Source organism: Balaenoptera acutorostrata, chromosome 3 (genome assembly GCF_949987535.1).
Source record: "Balaenoptera acutorostrata chromosome 3, mBalAcu1.1, whole genome shotgun sequence".
Lineage (NCBI taxonomy): Eukaryota > Metazoa > Chordata > Mammalia > Artiodactyla > Balaenopteridae > Balaenoptera > Balaenoptera acutorostrata.
This window is the reverse complement of record NC_080066.1, coordinates 131,506,504-131,528,320: the sequence shown is the minus strand read 5'-3', so window position 1 is coordinate 131,528,320 and position 21,817 is coordinate 131,506,504. Positions and strand designations below refer to the sequence as shown.

Below are 21,817 nucleotides of genomic sequence, written 5' to 3'. Positions count from 1 at the left end.
TTTGATGATCACAGCAATGCATACAGCATGGCCCTGCCCAGTGCTTATGGGCTTTACTCTTCCTCCTTCCCTGAACTCCATGGCACCTGGCTCAGAGTGCCTAAAACTACGGTACCACCTCACCCCTCGAGAACTAAGATTTCCACCCGACAGTGTAGGTAGTCATCTTACAGTCAAGACGTAAGCAACAATGACCTGTGATTGGTAGGGAAAAAAAGGACCAAGTTCAGGCACAGAAGCTCCTGCGTTGTTCTCACGGCAGAGCTCGGCTCTCACTCTTTTTATGCACAGTTCCGCTGAGCTCATTGACCCATTTGCAAAGAGCACAGCAGACCAGAAACATCACATTAGAAGAGAAAGGAATTTGATATAGAAGTGAATTGAGGCTGTTGGCAGCACTGAGCAAGGAAGGTAACTGGAAAAACTGTGAACAATCCAAAAAAAGAGAGAGAGAGAATGTTCTGTGGCATATGCTCAGAAAGTCAGAAAGTATATAATGCATTTTAGAAAGATTTCCACCTAATACATTTAAAAGTCAGTATATATTCTGGAACTCTTGATAATGGAGTATTAAGTATATCAGAAGGCTTTATGGAATTACAGTATAAGTACCCCCCCCAAAAAAATGCTATGGTAATTTTGTGTAGAGCTTCCAAGAACTTTCTTCATTGCCCATTAAAAGATTCCATGAAAAAAGACAGCAATATGAAAGCCAGCAAATATTTTTAGGATACTGAAATCCAGCGGAGGAATTGTATAAAAGCTATCCATTTACTGTAAGTTCCTAAAAATAGGGATTCTTTTCTCTTCACCCTAAGACTGCTATATAGACCTTATACCTCTGTACCCATTGCTATTGTTTAAACCTCCCTTCTGTTCTGTTGCTGCAACATTCCAGATTTGCCCTATGTATTAGTTTCCCTTTGCTGCTTTAACAAATTACCACAAGCTTAGCAGCTTAAAACAACACAGATTTATCACCTTACAGTTCTGGAGATCAGAATCCTAAATGGGTTTCACTGGGCTAAAAGTGAGGTGTCAGCAGGACTGCGTTCCTTGGAGGTGGTTCTAGGGGAGAATCTGTTCTGTGTCTTTCCCAGCTTCTAGAAACCACTGGCATCCCTTGGCTCATGGCCCCTTCCTCCATCTTCAAAGCCAGCAGCGTAGCATCTTCCAATCTCTTCTGACTCTAACCCTCCTGTTTCCCTTTTATAAGCATCCTTGTGATTTATTTCCTTGGGCCCACCTGGATAGTCCAGGATAATCTCCCATCTCAAGATCCTTAACTTAGTCACATCTGCAAAGTTCCTTTTTCCATGTTAGGTGCCATAGTCACAGATTCCGGGGATTATGACATGGAGATTTTTTGACGGGCCATTGTTCTGCCTACCACACTCTATGAGGAAAGTAGTAGTATTATTATTCCACTCTACATATGGCAAAACGGAGCCTGGGAGAGGATAAATGACGTGCCAGGCCTGGGCCTTTCAGCTCCAATGCCCAGCACGGTACGCTTTGATGCTGACATTAAAACAGTGCTCTTGAGCTTCCCTGGTGGCGCAGTGGTTGAGAATCTGCCTGCTAATGCAGGGGACACGGGTTCGAGCCCTGGTCTGGGAAGATCCCACATGCCGCGGAGCAACTAGGCCCGTGAGCCACAACTACTGAGCCTGCGCGTCTGGAGCCTGTGCTCCGCAACAGGAGAGGCCGCGATAGTGAGAGGCCCGCGCACTGCGATGAAGAGTGGCCCCCGCTTGCCACAACTAGAGAAAGCCCTTGCACAGAAACGAAGACCCAGCACAGCCAAAAATAAATAAATAAATTAAAAAATAAATAAATAAATAAATAAAAGTATACATTCTTTAAAAAAAAAAAAAAAAAAAAACAGTGCTCTTGGCACTCAACCAAAAAGAGGGAAAGAGGGAACACTATCCTAAGTCTGTTTGCTAGATGTCTGAAGACAGCTTGTAGAAGCAGTACTGTGTAGCTGCCTCACATGTTCATCCAGAAACCCCAGGCAGAAATAGGACTTTAACACTTTCAGTCATGTTAGACTTTTGCTCTAAAGAATAATATTCCTGCTTTAAGAAGGAGATGTGGGAATGACTGTCATTTGCAGTATAGTATCCAAGCACCTCCTTGGGTCCTGTCCTTTTTTCCGTGTCTTCCCTCTGGCTCCCCAGCCCCCCGGGGTGAGCTTCTCTCCAACGTGGACACTTTCAGCTGGCAGTGATGGGTCGCTGCCTGGGAAGGAAGAGGATGTCAGAGGTACATCTTTGAGGTCCTTGAAGGACCCCCAAGTGAGGTCTGGGACGGGGAGCCCTGCTCGGGTTGAAACCACAGAGCTATTTATTCGCAGAAGCTCTCATCCCTCCAGATCTCAACTGTGAGGAAAAGTGGGGAGAATAATCAGTGATCATGAGAGAATCAGGCTGTAGATAAGGCTGTAAATTGCAGCAGTCTCTGCACACAGGTGTGCAGAGCGCTGAGCAGAAGTGCTCTCAAGCATTGTCTTACTTGAACAGCCGTAAAAGCCATCTCCCCAGTGCTTTCCAGGATTGTTTCATCTAATGACAACAAAAGGGTTGGGACTCTCGAAATCACATCTTAGAAACTGCTTTCTAAAAGGGGACGTAGAAGGTGTTATTCATAAAGATTAAAATGCCTTTTTCTGTCCCATTAGGCTCTCAGCATCACAGTACCCTTTCCAGCGTGATAGCTCCTTCTCCCACACATCATAGAAAATAACCCAGAGAATATTCAGTGATGCAGGCAGAATATAGGCCCAGAATGACCCCAGATGCATCTGTTCAAAAGTCTCTTTGCAGATATTTTATAGTGATTTGGGGCCAGGATAAGTGCTGTACTCTTAAACCTTAATGTACTGAGACACACACCTGCCCCGCTTCCCACCAGAGAATATGTAACCTTGTGGGGGGAAAAGAACCTCATCTGATCTCAGCCCGCCCACCTCGTGTGGTCAGAATCCCAAAGGGGAGGGCGACATATTTGCCTTTCAATTCCTAACCACCACGGTCCACGGAACTACTCTATATAGACAAGAAAGATTCATCCTCAGTATAATGCAGGGCGTGGAGAATGATAATTAGGTCCTCCACACAATCCTTGGTCACCCCTGAGACCACTGGAATGTGCCCCATGGCCTATAGCATCAACCTTACCTTTTATACATTTCCAAGGCACAAAAGAGAGCAATGGCCTTGTCAGCCCCCAAATTTTATCTACCAGGAATTGATCTGCCTGGGGCCCTTATCCTGTCCCATCTCAGCTGGCAGTGTGACTTAGCTGTGTCCCTTAATCTCTCTGGACTTCAGGGTTTTGTTTGGTGGGGGGGGGGGATTGTTTTGTCTCTAAAACTATAGACTTAGAGCAGATGACCTCTAAGTTCTTTACAGTTAATACCCCCTGGTTTTCTTCTGTGGCTTCTCTCTTCAAAATCACTGCCGAAAGCTGTTACTATTTCAGGAAACGCTATAGACTGGCGTAGCTGCCTCCTGCTTCCCCCACAGGTTCTAGTGGGTCTCAGAGGTTACCTGTGACACTGAAAATTCAACACTAGTGGGAAGTAGCTGGTGAAGGGTCACACAAGGAAGAGCGTATGGTCCACTCTGCCTCGGCTGTAGTTTTCGTGACTCCGAGCACCAGAGCCGTCCCCACAGCCCCAATTAAAAGTATCTAGTTAGAGGGATATGCATTTCCAGGACAAATTCCTCAAGGTAGGTAAACCATACCTGAACAAATCCGGGTAGATTTTATGAAATCCAAGGTGAGAGGCATCGTGACAGCTTTCAGAGCCCAGAAAAGAGGGGCTTTGCTCCTTTTAATTTTGACAACATGCACGACATCCCAGGGAATTGCCTGATTTTCCATAGGACCGAATTGGACCCAAACCCTATTTTCGCCTTTGGGGAATGTGCTTTGCACTTGACACTCTGGGGAACAGTTTAGTCCTTTGGAATCTTTTGTATCTATTTGAAATATAGAATTTTTCAGTTCTTCTGATGATAGTTCCTTATAAATAATGCCCTGGTGTTCTAAATTGGAGTGGAGGACTTGGTGACAGAGTGTGCAGCTCTCCCAAGGGTGGAAAGAGGCTGTTTCATTTCTTCTTTTAAAAGGAGCTTTTCAGAACAGAAGTGTTTCTCACTTCTCAACTGCAATTAATGCCACACTTAAGAAAGATTATAATACCACCTTTCATTGTAAATTATGTACCAGTGGGACATAACTGTGACTTTGGATGCTTATTAGATCATTTAAGGACACACAACCCCTTCATTTGTTTCTTTGTCTCTTTTAAAGTCTTCCCAACAAAAGCAAATTATTTTACAGCTGGTTTATAATTGAACTGAAACTTATCTTTAACGCTGCTTGTGCAGCTCTTAGTGACATATCTTGCCTTACTGTACTCTGAAATACAACCATCTTGTTGAACCAGCGTCTAAGGACTGCTTAAGTTATGAAGCTGTTCACTACCAGACAGGAAGATAACCAAGAATTCTATGAGAGCACAAAAGAAGCTGGGTTAGCGTATGGAATCCCTGTCAGTTTGCCTTTCCTCTTTGAATTCCAGAAATAATACCTCAAAGACTGTACTTTACATTTCCAAATATTCCACATCTGTAGAAATCTTTAGTGCACTGTACATGTTGGAATCAGTCAAGAAATTCTACCCTCAGAAGTATAAAAACCAATTAGTAGTATAAGATACAGATTTTCTCTAAATAACGGTCAGTTCTCCTCCCAACTTCATGTGTCCCATTTCCCAGCTGCTCAGGTCTAACGCAATGTCTGCTAATGAACAAATAAAATAAATATACAGTAAGGCAAAAAAGGAGCACACCACTTAAATATTCTTTTTTTGCCTCAAACCCAAAAGTCAGTAAATAAATAATAAGTGTGGTCCCCAGCCAATCTTTGCTTTGATAATTCTTGATTACTTCTTTCAAGCAGAGGCCCCAACTCCAGAGTCCAGCCAATCCAGGTGGGAAGGGAAAGCAGTTCAGGCAAAGGCAAGAGGAGAGTGATGGTCACTGACAGAGTTGAGGGAAAGTGTGTCTTGTCACGCTCCCAGTATAAATGCAGTCCCCATCCCAGAGTTACTGGTATGCCCGGAGCTGCCACACCAGTATTCCACTGGCATTCTGCTTCCCATTGCTCTTTCCAGCTAAACTGCTTTTGCTCAGCAAAGCTCTTCAGCAGACAGGATCAGTGCATGTGATGAAACATGACAAGAGATTAAAAATCTTCGAAGGGGCTATTTTTCTTCCTCCAGCGACCTATACATGAAAAATTAATAATAGTTATCCTGGTTATTAGCTATGACCTGAAACGTAGCTTCATATCATGTATTCTGAAAAAAAGCACTAACCCAATTCCTCTTTGTCGTGACTAACAATATTAATGGCTGAAAAGCCTTCTCCAGATCTCAGTAATTGTGCTTTGAAGGAGAGGTAAGGAAGTGGGATGTACATCCTTCCTGCGTCCTGGGTATAACACAGAATACACTCGGGTAGCTGTGTGTAGGCTCAGTGTTAGTTGTGTGATTTGGCTAAACGTGGGTGTGGCACCACTGTTCCCAGTATTGTCTTACTGTCTTTGGTTCATGTCTTTGAACATGTCCAGAGGGGCACGATGAGGAGAGTAAAGATTTGAAATCCACACCCTAGAAGAAAGGTTGGAAATCGATTCTATTTATCCCAGAAAAGGGATGATTTAAAGGGGACCGGTGACTGCTATCAAATAATTGAAGAACTAGCACGCCGTTCTGTAGGGCCTCGGATAGTAATGCTACGATTAAGGAGTCGAGTTCCCAAAGAGATATATCCAGACCAATGTAAGCAATAACTGCAAACAGGAGGGGGCTGCCCGGAGGCCATGAGATCCTCAACCTAGGGGACTTCAAGGGGAAGCTTGTGACTGCTGCTCAGATTTTATCGAGATAAGTGTCTTCCCTCTAAGACTCCTGCAACCTAAGGTAATATCAAGTGACTTAGATGACCTGTAGGCAACTGACCCAACACTTGCACCATGTGCCCATGGGAAAGGGCACAAAGAGTCTGCTGGGATCAAGTGGAAAGTGCTCTCTCTCTTGCACTTCATTTGGACAATTTTCATGACGAGGTAGGAAGTTTTTTTTAGGAGCTTCTTAGAGAAAATGGGGTAAGAGCCCAGCTGGTAGGGTATGGGAGGCCATAGGTGGGAAAAACTCAGAGACAGAGATGGAGTGATTGGGTAACATGTGTATTAAATAAGCTTGCTTGAATAGAGAGCATGGTTCACGATTGAGAGGAGTCAGGGACAATTGGGTCATCAATAAATAACGGATCTACATAAAAGCATAGAAGAGCTAACCATTTTAGTGTCAAGTTATTAATCCCATGAATAACCATAGCTGCCCTCAGCCCCATCCCGCAGAGTGGTACCATCACCAACTCTAAGTGCTTCTTCCTGGTGCTGAGAATAGAAACGGTGAGTATGATGGGATTGCATATGCTCCCTGAGTCTGGATTCAGTACACGTCTCTTCACTGGTTTTCAGATGGTTACTCGAGAGTTCAATATACTCTGAAATTCATTCTGCTATATATGTCCTTTCCCTTAATTTTCAGGGCAACAAGTATTTTAAGTATAATGAATTAATTATTATCACTTGGTGAAAAATACATTTCCAAGCAAATTCTTGGTAAAAATATTTTACTGAGATAAATATAGTTGTAAATTCTCTCCCTAAAAGAAGCCCATATCAGTCTGTGGTGCTGTGCAATTGTCTTTCAAATTTTTCCATTAAACTAAAAGACTAATTCCCCCCTGAGATCATTATAATGTAAATTATTTCTGAACAAGGAAATGATCACACATGCCAAATTACCCAAACCATTTGAAGTTTAGGTAGAAGAAAATTGGAATGTATTATTATTGGGAACACAAAGCCTTAACTCCATAAGTAGCCATTTCTTTTCTCTGAAAATCTGCTTTACACTTTTCTATAAAAAAGAAAAAAAGAAAAAGAAAAAAATTTCCCCCAAGGATAAGTCTAAAGCCTGAAAAGCTAATTTTAATATGTTCAGAAATGAAAATAAGACTGGGTTGGCAGTATTAAACTGAAATGCTCCGCCAATGCCCTTGCTCTGAGCTCTTCAAATAGAATCCCGTTCTGCGCACACGTGCTCCACTGAGCATGTGCAGAACAGCATCTGGATAGCATAAGGATGTGTTCAACACAGAGGAACATGCTAACAAACTCAAACCAGAAAAATATTCCCAGGAACACTCTCTGGCCACCAAAACAAAATTATTTTTTCAATGAGAAGAAAGTTCCTTGGTGGTTTTGGACATAGAATACTACCATCATGCCATCTGTATTTCCTAAATTATTACTATCAAACTGAGCTCTAAGAAGGCCCCTATTGGTAAAACATCTGTCTCTGACCAGATAACCCTACTGCATACAACCACCTATTGTTCAACAAAAGAGAAAGGAATGATTTTAGTAATTTAGAGGAACTACCTCTAAATTACTCTAAATGTTAGAACCAAATCAAGTAATTGATATGTCCTTACTCTGGGATAATAGTGATCTTCATGCCAGACCTGACTATCTGAAAATAAAGACATTTTTGCCACAAATGCACCTCAGCACTGCCCATGGTCTGCTTATTGTTAGAGAACCAGAGATGTTCAAGGGCATCCCTAGGGTCTCAACTTAATTCAGAAACAAAGGTAAGGCTCCTTCCCTGATTACTTGTTCAGCCCTATCTTCCTCTCCTATTCAAAGAGCAAGTCTTGAGTGTGCTGGTATAGAAAAACCATCTCGTCCATTTAGAAACAGAAAAAATAAGAGGCAAAAGGGAAAATATGGAACACCAAAGAGTTGGTCAAAATCGTCACCTCCTAAATAGAAACTCTTTAAGAAGCCATTGTTGTACAGGTAGTAACATTCAAGGGAGCTGGAGAGGGTGAAGTATTAATCTCCTCTTGGTCATCAATGGGTAAAATTTACCTCTAAGGTTTCTAAATTCAACTCTAAAGATATTTAATTAAACGGAAACTTCCAATACTTTCTCTACCACTAAAAATTGGGAGAAGAGAAAACAATTGCCTGTGATATTTGAAGTATCCTCTGGTCACGGGTTGCGACCTGCCGAGAATTCCCTCCCAGTCTCAAACCACATTGGCAACTATGGGGTGGATGAGGCTTTGTGAAAGTGCATCCGTAAGGCAGGTCTTGGGGAAAACTGTGCACAGCAGGTGGCGGATTTCTGATCTCTAGTTTGCATTGATCTTACATTTAGACACAGATTCAGAAGAACAGACAGTCCCTTTTCCAGTGCCTTCGGAAAGATTGCCGCTCCGTAGAATGAGTCCTTTCTCCTCCACCCTTAATCTACAGCCCAGCTTCCCCAGGAGATCCTACTTTGATTTCCGGCCCTCACCCCATCAGCTGAGCTTGCATTCCTCTTTACAGTCTCTCAATGCACCGGGTGAGCTGAGCTCGTCTGACCTCTCCTCTCCATCTATGTGCCTTGAAGGCATCTCTGAATACCTGTTTCGTTCTTGGCGTTCATGTGCGTGCAGGGGGTGATGAGCTAGTCTGTATGTCTGTGGCCTGCTTCCCGTATGAGGAGCATTTGGATGATGGAGCTTTGTGGCATTCTTGTGTGTGTGTGGTGTGAGGACCAACCATCGAGCTGTGGTCAATGTATATAATGGTGTCGGAAAGTGATGAGTGAAGTTGTTCTTTTTGCACAAGCTGGTACCACCATGGGAAACCTGCTCTATCATCACATGCAATGGCATAGCACGCGCAGGTGCTGGCTGAGTGGAGGCTGTGGCCTTAGTATGGAGGTTTGCAACCCAACCCTGCTGTATCCAGGAAACCAGCTGTGTCTGGGAGACTGGATCAGTGCATCCAGCCTGGAGTGTCTGATTAAACATAGACTCAAGAGATCTTTATTGAAAAAATAAAAGTAAAAAACTTGCCAACAGCAGAATGCATCATACAAAGCAGGCAAACCAGAGAGCAGAAAGTGAAAGTATTTCCTGCCGAAGCCTGTGCTCACTGGTCAGACAGTCGGGGGCATGGCTGATTTTTTTCTAAGCAAAGGGGAGGAACCACCACCACCAGCTAAATCAGAAACCCTCAACTAGCCTAAGGCCCAAAGATGAGAGTCACTGAAAAGTCTGGCTTCCCAAAGTTTCCCACAGCCAAGAGGGTTGTGACATGGCTTCAGGCTGATTTCAGGAAGCTGGACTAGTGATACTATGCCGTGAACTCTGTCTAGCCAATAGAATCTTAAAATATCTAAACTGCAGTCCTATTTGATCTCTTCAGGACTATATTGTAATCAGGGATACACATGATGCACATTTCATATTTCCAAAGGTTTCTTTTTTTTGTTATTTTATTCTGTTTGCTCATCCCACATCCTGGAATGAAGAAGGCCACAGCATGACAGTGCAAAAAGGATGCAGGGACTTCAAGCTCTCTTTAAAATGACATTTTTCTTTGTGCTTTTATGTTTCTTATTGTTTTTCTGTGCGCTATTGGCTTTTAAACATGCTTTGTTATGGAAGCCTTTCCACTTGTGTCTAATGTACTGAAATATTGTTATAGTCTTTGTAATGTATATTGTCTCAAGAATAAAATATGTGGGTTTGGGGATATTTGATGGCTGTATTTGACACCATTGTTCTAGTTGTATCGTTGAAACTTAAATGTACGATGGTGTGTTTAAAGTAGTGTAAAAAAGATTTCAGAAAACTTGTTTTGAAAAAGACTTGCACAAGGCATGATTCATTTAAAAAATTTAAAAGCCCTATTCAGATTCTACAAATTTATTTCCAAAGCTGGATATGAGATTCAGTTTTAAAACTCCAGGTGTCCTGTACTCACTAAGTTCTAACCTGTGAATAGGAATTGAAGTGATAATTGATAGAAACTAAACATAAGTATCAGCCATGAGTTGGAGAAAATGATTATTCTGCATATGAATTCATCCCAGGGAAAAAAAAAACCTAAAAGTAAGATCATAATCTTTACATTTTGTTTTTAATTTAAGCATTAGTCCTTTCTAAGGTGCTTTCTTAATTCTTCTAAAATTCTTTTAATTCAGTGTATTGTCCTTTATTTAGCACATAAAGGCCTTACTGAATTGAAAAAAAAATTAAATGATCCTTTCTAGGAGATACCCTGGTGCTCATCAAAAACACATTTCCTAGATCAGTCACTGACAGCACTTGAAATTGTAGTTCACACACCTTTGAACATTTTAAGACTAGACTGCTTCATCCACCCTGATGAAACTTCTCATGGAGTAGGTAAGGGCATGTTAAGGAAAGAGGGAGATGGTTGCAAAAGTTGCACAGGTGATTCCAATACATCTCTGAGGTCACTCCCACCCCAATCAGCACCATCCCCCCTCCCCTCCCTTAGGTGAAAAGCACTCATGTAGTAAAACAATCTAAGAAAGAGATGAGGTCATTCTCATATTTGCTACATTTAATTCATGTCATTATTAATAATTACCAGTTGTATTTATTAACATAAGGATTACATTACACATTTAGTTATATAATTATCATGTGACTTGAGCCCAAGTCACAGCAAAGGCCTTTGGGCATAACCAGAGTTAGAAGTACATGGAATAATGATGTAGAATGGAGTTTTATCAAGATTCAGTGATTTCTCCATTTCAATTGGATGAATTTTTCTCATTTTCTTCTGAATATGGAAACTTTCGTGGAAAAGATTAAACTTGGAAGATGATGAAAATTTAAGCTCTACAGTTTAGAAACAATTGGAGGAGACTTTATTAAATGAAAACAAAACAAAACAAAAAAGATGTACTATTCATTTTGAAAGAGCAGAGAGGCAATTTTTACCCAGGCAAGTAAACTAACATAGAAAGGGCTTTGGTTTTTCATGAATCAGGCCTCTGGTGACTCTCTTCAGCTGGTGCTTTTTACATGTATACAAATAATTTTTATTGACCTGGTTGTTTTTTCATAGCTTTGATGTGTAGTATCTCTTTATAGGATGCAATTTTGAGACACAATCTGCACCTTACTCTCAATTAGGCAAGTATACCTATTGTCATTGTCATCTTTTACTTATGTGCTTGGTATGCTCCACTCCCGTCACAAAATAAAGGGTGACAGCTTATTCTATGTCAATAAAATTGTCTAATTGTCATTCAAATCCCATTATAGCAGTTTCTCACATACGCAGAAAAATGAGTCTGTATTTTTAAATGTTATGCCTCAGAGAAGATTACTTTTCCCCCAGATTTCTTGTACATCAATGCAAAGCACTCTCTATAAGCAGAGCACTTGTGGGCAAAGGTACTAATCAGACCGATATGGTTTTAAACTGAGTAGTGTATGCAGTTTTGAACTGAGCCCTTTTTTGGTATTAGTCTATCAGAAGAGACATGTTTTCTTATCAATGTCAATTTTGCTTCCTATTTCTCTCTCCCATGCCTTTCACTCGGAATGACAACAGTTGATATTAAAAAGCTGTTGGCAGGTATGGAATAAACTTATTCTGTTACAAATAGCAGAGACCAAAGTGCATGTGAGGTGGCTCACAGATTTGATAAATCAGCCATTTCATCTGTCCAGAGCATGTTCTGGGTAGGTGACATTTAGAACTCGGGCACAGCGCTGTGTACAAAGACGTCATTCCATCTGCACCTAACGTCCAAAACGTTTTACACGTTAGTTTTAGGAGTAACACGCAAACTGCATTTGTGGTGAAGGAAGCAACCTGTCTTACATCCAAGTCACAATCACTCATGAAAATTAGTTTCTGTTGCTGATAGCTTCGGAGCTTTTGAGCTTTCGCTAACACTGAGGAAATTTTCCAAACGAGTAGATATGAGCACTTCTGCAGAAGGGATATTTCCTTGTTTCACTGAGTGTGTTTTATCCCTCCTCCATCTAGGACTCTAGCTCCTAGCCTCCCCGTCTCAGGGTTACACAGGCATCTTAGCGCAGCCCTCTCCCCTTATGTCTCTGGTGTACTGTTCTGCCAGTCACCGGGTGAAGGGACTTGCGCCTTCCAAAGTCGATGCCACTTCACTCCCGGATCACCTGGCTGGGAGTGCAGTCTGAGTCAGGTAACCCCTGCTGAATCGGTCGTGTGTCCTCTGTCTCCTTCTGGGCGCAGAGAGCCCTAGCTCCCAGGAAGTGCCCCCCGTCTGCTCACTCACAGCCCCTTCTGGCCCTGGACACCTCCTTCCCGCATGGAAGCATGAAAACGGGACAAGATGCTCCTCTCCGGCCCAGGAGTGCGTTATGGCGTGAGCTCAGTGGGTCCGTCTTAGTAACCGCCCTCCCTTCTGTTGTTCCCAGTGGCCTGGTTTGCTTTTGACCCTGGCTCGGCGCACTCTGACATCATCTTCTCCAATGACAACCTGACTGTGACCTGCAGTAGCTACGATGACCGGGTGGTGCTGGGGAAGACTGGCTTCTCCAAAGGCGTCCACTACTGGGAGCTCACGGTGGATCGCTATGACAACCACCCAGACCCTGCCTTTGGCGTGGCTCGCATCGACGTGATGAAGGATGTGATGTTAGGAAAGGACGACAAAGCCTGGGCAATGTATGTGGATAATAACCGGAGCTGGTTCATGCACAACAACTCGCACACCAACAGGTACCCTGCAGCCCCTACCCCCAAGCCAAGCCTTCTTCACTTTGGCTTCTGGTCGAGAGCGAGAGCCCAGGTTCAGAGACCTGTTAAACAGACAACATGAAGATAGACAGGCAGGTGATCTTTATTAAGCAGAAGTCCTACTGCTCTTGGCTGAGTCCATCCTGGAGTTTCCTTTTATTTTATTTGCATAATGACAGAGACATGAGTACTTTCCTAGGTCCCTCATGGCTACGTACCACCCAGGGCTGGAAACTAAGAATCCTCGTGCATGTGTATTATAGAAAAACCTTCCAGGATTCTAAACTCCAGACTTACAACTTACCAGAGAAGCACTGTTGGACAAGATACTTAGTTTTTCTGAACACCGGTTTGCAAATCCACCAATTAGGAAAATCATGTTTTTCCACGCATAAGTGTTCCCACGATTACATGAATCATGCAAAAATGCCTCCCATCCACCCAAAAATAGAAGCCACTGTTCTTCTTATTATGATTATTATCAATGCCACCTCTCAGAATAGTAGCCATTCATTAAACTAAGTCGTATGGATGCCTATTTGGATAGTTTCATACTTGAAGAACCCTCTTATTATTGTATGGATTCAGAGTACCCAGTTTGCTGGGGAAAGAGAACAAAGGTAAAGGTTTTCCTTTAACACCGAAATATAGGCAAGTATAATTTAACCCATGCTATCATATTTTTTCTAGACCTCCTCTTTCATTTGGTTTGTGTTTTCTTCCTCAAATGTATTTGTCACAAATTTCCTAGGTAGAGAAGTGTCTTTTATGGATCCTGGTCCACCTGATTCTCAAAGATTTCCCCAGGATACATTCTCATTGGTGTCTCTGGGAAAAAAACAAAAATACAGTTGTATTCAGTTGGATCACAAGGAAAGTGAGTCAGGCAGTGACAGGCAGTGGACTCCACGGTCTCAGCTTCTTCTGTGTCCTCATCACCGCCCCTCTTCTAGCCAGTAGGACTCCTAGGGCCTTCACTTCCTGTTCCCTTGGAGAGTTTCTATACATCTGCATTCAGTTGTGTATTATTCACCATCACTTGAAGTGAGCACACATGCCATTCCAGCCTGATATCAAATCCTACTAGATGTATATAAGCCATTGTCTTCAGTAATTCACATCTGGGGGGACCCTCTGTCACCAGATCCCTGATGCCATGTACCACGCTTACTTTTTCCTTTTAGCTTCTTTATTTTGGAGTGAAGGAGTGAGTAATAACACAACTGCCACACTATGCAGAGAAACACCTTCTTAAGGCAGAACACCTCTGCTTGCACGCAAACGGCGCGTCACCAGTGCCTTCGTTGCTGAAGCTGTGAATTTCCGAGATGAAATTGATACCCCTGTGTTTTAACCACTATGTGCAGTCTGTGTTCTGCGTGCCGGGGGAAAGAACAACACCCTAACATTTCTGTGCTCTGCTGAGATGAGGCTGAAGTTCAGTATTGCTAGCTCTCAAAGAGGAGGAAAAAGACGAATCTGATCATCCATGCTTAATGGCTTTTGTGAAACCATCAATGGAAGCGTAAGACACAATTCGTGGTCAAATGACAGTCACTCCACCTCCTACAGTATAATTAATTATTTCACCTTACAGAGAGGAGATTCCTCTTCTTCGGTGTTGCCATTTTATGAAGAGCCTCCAACTTCTCAATTCAAATTCAGCATGCCCCAAATGACCATCTTTCTGGAATGAGCTTTTCTCTTTCATGGATAGCATAAGGGCCCAAATCCAATTTTTCATGCATGTGTTTTAGGTTCAGCTTAAGTGCTTCTTTGACTTTCAAATTAAATCATTTTGTATTTAATGATGTTTAATTCACACCATATGTGCAAAGCGTGAGACCCAGCTCTAGGCAGAGCTCTGATAGCCCAAAGGCTACTTTTTGCCCTTGGCCTTTGATGCTTTGTTTTCTACTAGGCGACTGCGTGTAGAGACCCTGTATGAAGGAGTTCACTCTCAGCAACAGCAGAGCAGCGCAATGAACCTATACATTCTCAACAGGGGAGTGAAAATTGGTTTTCCAGGGATCGAGCAAAAGATCTTACTTTTTATATATATAAAGCACAGATATACGTACAGCCCATAAGCAGATACACAGTATATCTGCGGTATTAAAATTGTAAGTGAGGAGGGGCGATTAGGCGGAAAAATGTTTTAAAAGGCTCCTGGGGTGGGGATGAGGAACGATACTTTTAAACAAGTTAAAAAATACTGGTTTAACCATACGAAACGGGAAGCTTCTAGAATGATGACAGGCAAGTGAAACCCCATGTTTTCTTTTCCCACAGAACTGAGGGAGGGATCACAAAGGGGGCCACGATCGGGATCCTCCTAGACTTAAACAGAAAAACCTTGACATTTTTTATCAACGACGAGCAGCAAGGTCCCATCGCGTTTGAGAACGTGGAAGGGCTGTTCTTCCCGGCAGTCAGCCTGAACAGGAACGTGCAGGTGAGCTGCAGACTCTGCTTCTGAGGCTGCCCGCGGGCAGCGAACTCAGCCCCTGCCCACCGAAGGCCCAGACCGAGACGCGGAGGAAGGGGGGGCGCCGGGTGGGATGGACGTGACAAGTGAGATGATTCCAGACCGGCGTAAGCCCCTCGGTTATATTTAGACACAATCTAGTGAACAGCAGGTGGGAAACTGGGATTCTCTGCGTGGCTGGCTAATGATCGTCCCTCTGAGCCCTAGATCCCTCTCTAGTAGAAAGGAAACTCTTGAATCAGCTGGCATGAAAACAAATGAAATGACTGAGGCAAAGCGCCGTGAGTGCCTGAGAAGTGAAGGTGTGAGCCTGAAGTGCTAGCACGACGCTCAGAAATTTGGAGCGTTTTCTCTGCACTCTTATCAGTTCTGTCAGGCGCTTCGGGGACAGAAAACACATACTGATGATTTATTGTAAATAAAAACAACAAGTTCTTCTCATTCATTCACTCAACAAATATCTGTTGAGTGCCTTTAATATGTCAGGCACTAGTGAAGTATTATGAGTATTGTTTATCAGTGAAAACAAAACAAAAATCTTTCCCTCTTAGGGCTCACATTCTAGTTATAGGAGACAGACAGTGAATAATAAGCACAATTGCTATGTTAATTATATAGTATGTTAGAAGGCGATATCCAGTGGAGAGAAGACCGAGGGAAGGGTAAGGGACCAAGAGTGCCGGGGTTGGGAGGGCAGTGGCCGTCCTAAGCAGCGTGGTCAGCATAGGTGGGCCTTATTGTAGTCACAGGTGAGCTGAGCCTTGAAGGGGGTGAGGGAGTGAGCTGTGTGGGGCTTTCCAGGCAGAGGGAACAGCCGGGACAAAGTTTCTAAGGCACGAGGGGCCTCACTTAAGCAAGGAAGGGCCAGGAGGTGGCAGCTGGGGCAGATGAGGGGCCGTGGGAGAGAAGATCAGAGCCATGCGGGAGGGTGTGCCCTGCCAGCCTCTGCCGGGATGGGAGCTTTCACTTCCGTCTTGAGCCAGAACTCATCATCAGCTGTGACCCTCATTCAGCAAATGGCTGCCTTACGATAGGATAGAGAGGGCTTGAGAATCAAAACACTGCTGGTGATTTTTGCTGTATATAAAACCACGTCTTGGGAGCTATTTTAAAAATCCATTGTTGTTTATCAGTATGTGCAGTAGAAGTGATTGCAACCCAGTGACCTCTGCCCTTCTGTCTTGCTGCAACTAGATGGGTTTTTCCGGACGGCTGAAATCTAATCTATCAGTGTGCAGCCTCTACATTGGACAAAAGAAAGCTATAGATTTCCCTAGAAGTGTGTCTTAGAAAACCCTCATTCAAAGTTTTCCACATTTTCAGCTGTTTCCCTTGCAAAGAATATTGTACTCGACGCTCTTTAGGGGTTTCCAGGATGTTCTGAGTATCTTTAGAGAAAGACTCTTGGGCTGGGGAAGACAGGGACAAGACAAGAAGGGGAGAGATGACAGACAGCAGTGCATGAAATGGTTCTAGCCTGGTCCGTGCAGCTGAAGTATGAGGTTGGACAAAATTCAGTGAAATATTAAATAAGTGCCCACGTTTCTTCATACCTGGCAATCATGTAGTCCATCCCTAAATGAAAGGCTTATCCTAACTGGAATAACTAGTGGACAAATAATAGGGGAAGGGTTGTCTGCACATCTGCTTTCTGTCCATGGACATGGCAGTGATCACTGCCGTGTGGCCAACAGGCTTTTCTACAAGCAGATCAATGCCTGTGTCTTCAGTCATAGGAACACAATCTCCCCAGAATCCGTTGAAGAAGCAAGTGGATGCGAACCATATTATCAAGTGTCTCCAAGATTGGGGAGCCCAGCATGGTGGCCAGGTTCTTAGCACAGGCTGAACTCTACTAGAATTCTCTTTAATGTCTGCTAGAATAGACGTTACAGAAAACTGAACAGATCCCCTTTTGAGTGAGGAACACACCCACTGTGCTCTGGGGAGGGGGTGCAGGCGGGGATCCTGCAGTGCCTTCGGGACTCACAGTCTCTTCCCACAGGTCACGCTTCACACGGGGCTCCCAGTCCCCGACTGCTACTCGAGCAGAGCGTCAATAGCCTAAAGATGTGCTGTGGAGGCGCCAGCTGCCTGTTCTCACCTCCGCCTGAGCGCAACAGCAAGGAGCTCAGCCAGAGCTGGAGGGAAACGGAGGAGGAGAGAGATGCTGGTCCTCACACCCCGCAGCCCCCCTTTCCCTCCAGCCTCTCTACTGCTGTAAAGCCTGCTTTCTCTTCCATGTTCAGCAATTCTAACCAACGGAAGACCTAGACAGCCCACCATGTCACTTTGTTTCCACAGCCAGATTTTGCTTTTATTTACATTATTTTTTTTTAATGTAGGTGAGTTATCTTTTCTTTCTCCTTTGATCATGTCATTGGTGACTTACTGAACTGGCACTGCCAAGAGAAAATTCTCCTGATAACTTTTTTCTTAAACTTTCTGTCAAAGAGGTAGGTAGTAGGGAGAGGTAAGGAAGAATGAGCTGAATTTGGAGCTGGCCGTTTAGAATGTTCTTGAATGTTCTTGTCCTGTGACCTCTCATGCAGCGTTAGCTCTGCAAAGCTAGTCTTTTCAGCAATGAAAAGTTTTACTATCCACTGAAGCACAAAAATATCAGCAACACGACTACACAAAGACAGATGGGTAGGCTCACAGGACAGCTAGGTCATTAGGACAGGCCAGAAAATCTGGTCACTGAATGAAATTGGAAGGTCTCTAAATATAGGCAGGGCAGGGGACTTCATGATTTGGTTCATTTATTTACAAGTTTTTAATTGAGAACCGATTCTGGACCAGGCACTGTTCTAGACAATGGAGACAGAGTGGTGAATACACAGGTGTGGTCTCTGCCCTCCTGGAGCTTATATTGTCCTAGGAGAACAAATCAAAAATAAAATTATTACAAATTGTTATTAGTATTAGGAAGGAAATAAACAAGGGCCAAAGAGGCTCATTGGTAAGATCTTTCAGATCCCCTAGAATGATGCTAAAAATCCATATATTCTGGCCATAGCACCAGAAACACACCAACTCAATGCCTTTTCAACTGTGCTATTTTAATTATGGTACCTGCTGCCATTCACCACAGAGTCCTTCTTTGGTAGAAATGATGTCAGCATTCTTATTTGTTAATGCTGCAATGATACTAAGCCTTAAAAATAAATGTGAAAAAAAGTTAATGACCAGAAGGAGGAGGACTCATTGTCCGTAATGGAGGATCTTAAGTTGCAGTTCACAGCATTCACATTCTCAGGATTAATGCGCTTGTCTCCGTGTAGACTCACTATCTGTGCCTGTTACAAAAGAACAATCCATCCTCTCTGCTGCCATTCACATCCCAACTTTCTGGAATTGTTCAAATAATGTTTGGGAGGAAATGAAATTGTAGGTCATTGCTATGATGGATAGCAGAATAATAAGCTTATTACTTCCGTGTAGAGATAGACTTATATAAGCTACCCTTCAGATCCTTTTGTTTGACATGAAGTTTTAGAAAATGTAGCACCTAGAAAGAGGTTCTGGTTAGTTGTCTAAATATTTGCCAGGGAGCCAAGAAATTCACCATGAAAAAAAAAACAAGAATAACAAAAGGGAAGAGGTAGGATGGGAAAGCTAACAAATTAAAGTTTGGGCAAAAAGTAATATATGTAAATAGCTAATAATTTACTTTTGGGCTTACTTTATTTAGATTATTTCTATCAGCTGTGGTGTTTTTCTAGTTAAGTGTCCCTGATTTATTGAATAGGTGCTATCCTGTTTGTGTCCACCTTGGTTTTTCTTGGCTACAGAAACATTCTGTTGCAGGCCAACACTAATTTGATATATGATTTATGCTCCAATGAGACTCGATGGCTGGGCCGCGGTAGACTCATAGTTACTCTTGTTCCTTATTAAATTCATCCTGCTAATCAGATTTCTAGTGACCGGTAACACGTAGTTTACACAGAATTGCAGTTATAGATGCATACAGACACTGTACTAGAACAGATGGATATTTCTGGTGTGCCAATAAATGGTTTTTATGAGAGGCCATCCTATGTCTCTTTAGAATTTCTTAGTTTTTGCCTTTTGGGGACGACAATTCGCCTTTGTCAGAGCAAAGTGTCATTGGAAGGTCCCGCAGAGCTCGGGAAAACACCTGCACTTCATTCCATCTCCTCAGGAGCCTTGCACTGTCGCCTAGTGGTGCTGACCTCCTGAATCTTAACTTAGTATGAAACATTAACAGCGAGATGCTGTTGAGGGTTTGCCTCCAAACACTGGGGACTTACCTTAACAAACCTGCTCCTAGAAGCTCCACAAACTTGTACTGCAAGATACAGTGTCACTGACTTTTTCTAACCTGGTTCCTTCACCACTTCTTGGAGTGGCTAAGCAATACGATTGTTTTTAAATAATTAGAACAACTAGCCTTTTCAAATGAACAGCCTTGGTTTTATATTAAAAGGAAAACATGATCTAAAAGCATATCGAAAGCACGAGTTAAATCCATTTCACCTGCCTTCCCTAATTTAGGTTGTTTTAGGACTCGGCTCGCAGCCTAAACTATAAGATGTTGGCGGGAGTGGTTTTCCAGGAACTTGGCGTCAGCTGTGTCTAGTTCCAGCTGAGCTGATTAAGACTGGATAGGATGACCAACCCCTCAACTGGGCATGCGTGAGTGTCCTCTCGGTGACCTTTTGAAGGCGCAGAGGCCTGTAATTAGTTACAGCTGGGCAGAAGGACACTTACCGCACCTTTTTCCAACCACCTTTCCCCATGCCCCCCATGCGCCCCACGAGCCCCATACCTCAGACCGACCTGCTTCCTTATGGAGTTATCCCATAAATACCCCAGCCCCTTGCCTTGGGTGGGGAGGCGGGTTTGAGGTTTGTTCCCTCCTCTGTTTGCTTTGCTGGAAACCTCAGCATCCCAGCGTTTTGGTACGCTGTGCCATGGGCAAAACAAACCTGGTTCAGGGCTTCCCTGGTGGTGCAGTGGTTAAGAATCCGCCTGCCAATGAAGGGGACACGGGTTCGAGCCCTAGTCCGGGAAGATCCCACATGCCGCCGAGCAACTAAGCCCGTGCGCCACAACTACTGAGCCTGCGCTCTAGAGCCCGCAAGCCACAACTACTGAAGCCCACGTGCCACAACTACTGAAGCCCCGTGCCACAATTACTGAAGCCCGTGCGCCTAGAGCCCGTGCTTCGCAACAAGAGAAGCCACCGCAATGAGAAGCCCGCGCACCGCAGCAAAGAGTAGCCCCTGCTTGACACAACTAGAGAAAGCCCACGCGCAGCAACAAAGATCCAATGCAGCCAAAAATAAATAAATAAAATAAATTAATTTTTAAAAAACCTGGTTCAGTAACAATATGATCCAGGTTGTAACCTGAGTGGAACCTCAGGCAGTTGTTAGGAGCTGCTGCTGTGTCCATCCAGGTTTCTGCACTCTTCTTTCCTCACCGCCTACCCTGATATTTTGTTCTTCTTTCTCTATTGGTCCCATCTTCTGGTTTTCTTCTCTTCTGTTTGCTACCTAATGGAACACTTTAGCCATGTTTTCCTCTTCCCGTGGTGTTGAGGTTAATAGAACTTCTGATCCCCCTCGAATTTCCTCATAGTAGTGACTAAGTGATTTGCAAGAAATCACCCTATTTTCTGGAAATGAGATCCTCTTTTTCTGCCTCTAATGTGTGCGTTCATCTTTTGCCCATCTATTCAACTCACTGATAAGAAAGGAGGGCTTGCCATTGAATCAGAATTTCTGATTATGGAGCAAAGAAACTATAGTAATTAAAGAAGTTCTTAGATCACACTACCTTATAAGTTATATGAACATGCTAAAGACATCTGCGTATATTCTTCAAATATATGAGCCAGCTACTTCCACCGAGACTGGTGTTTAGGGAACCTTGGGTCTGACATAATACATCACACATAACTGAGGCTACCTAAATAGTGTCTTTCTCTGAAGAACCAGTTTTGGGGATACATACAGAATTGAGGGTATCGAATAGGAATGAACAGTGGAAGCACCTAATTAAATACACAGAAACATCAGCCTGGTCCTTTGGACTTATTATCAGCTCCACTCTGCCACAGCTGTGCTAGGAAAAGCTGCAGGTACAGAATTAGATAAAACAGAATTAGATAGTAGCAGTGGTTGCATAACCTTGTAAATATATTAAAAATCACTGAGTTGTACACTCTAAAGGGGTGAGGAGCCATGTTGGACATGACCAGGACTCTCCTTACAGCCTCTATCAAACTACTTAATATTGTCTGTTCCTATTTCCCCAAACCTGTCCTCTGAGATAAAGCCTAAGGCAGAGAGGGAGCGGTATCGAGGACCGAGACACTGACCTCCTGGCTCTACCTTTTCTTCCTCTTCCCATATTCCCTTAGTCAGTGGAGGGGCTTTGGTTTGCTACCTCTTCCTGTGTGTTGAAGACTGCCTTTACCTTTTGTCCTTGGCCTTCCTACCATGGACTTTAACCAGCCCCTTTCCTGAGGGTCATAGTGGTGGAGAGAGTAGAAAACCTGGCTACCATTAAGGAAGCAATTCAAAATAGCTCTTACATACCCCCGGTGGATATGAATCTTGCTCACATCTTTTTTCCTTCTCCCACCAGGTAGAAATAAAC

General features: G+C 43.4%; 1 protein-coding gene across 9 annotated transcripts in view; it reads left to right on the top strand.

Moving 5' to 3' along the window:
- Positions 1-19,695, top strand: part of TRIM9 (tripartite motif containing 9) — a 104,511-nt gene extending 84,816 nt beyond the window's left edge. The window contains exons 8-13 of one of the 9 annotated variants that reach the window (XM_007192847.3): positions 8,315-8,503; positions 11,058-11,099; positions 11,524-11,547; positions 12,375-12,678; positions 14,989-15,151; positions 17,190-19,695. In XM_007192847.3, the coding sequence (XP_007192909.1) occupies positions 8,315-8,503; positions 11,058-11,099; positions 11,524-11,547; positions 12,375-12,678; positions 14,989-15,151; positions 17,190-17,252 (785 nt within the window). In that variant the 3' untranslated portion in view covers positions 17,253-19,695. The remainder of the gene's footprint in view (positions 1-8,314; positions 8,504-11,057; positions 11,100-11,523; positions 11,548-12,374; positions 12,679-14,988; positions 15,152-17,189) is intronic. The other 8 variants (XM_007192848.3, XM_007192846.3, XM_007192849.3 and 5 more) reach the window with 8 other exon arrangements.
- The last annotated feature ends 2,122 nt before the right edge of the window (positions 19,696-21,817 follow it).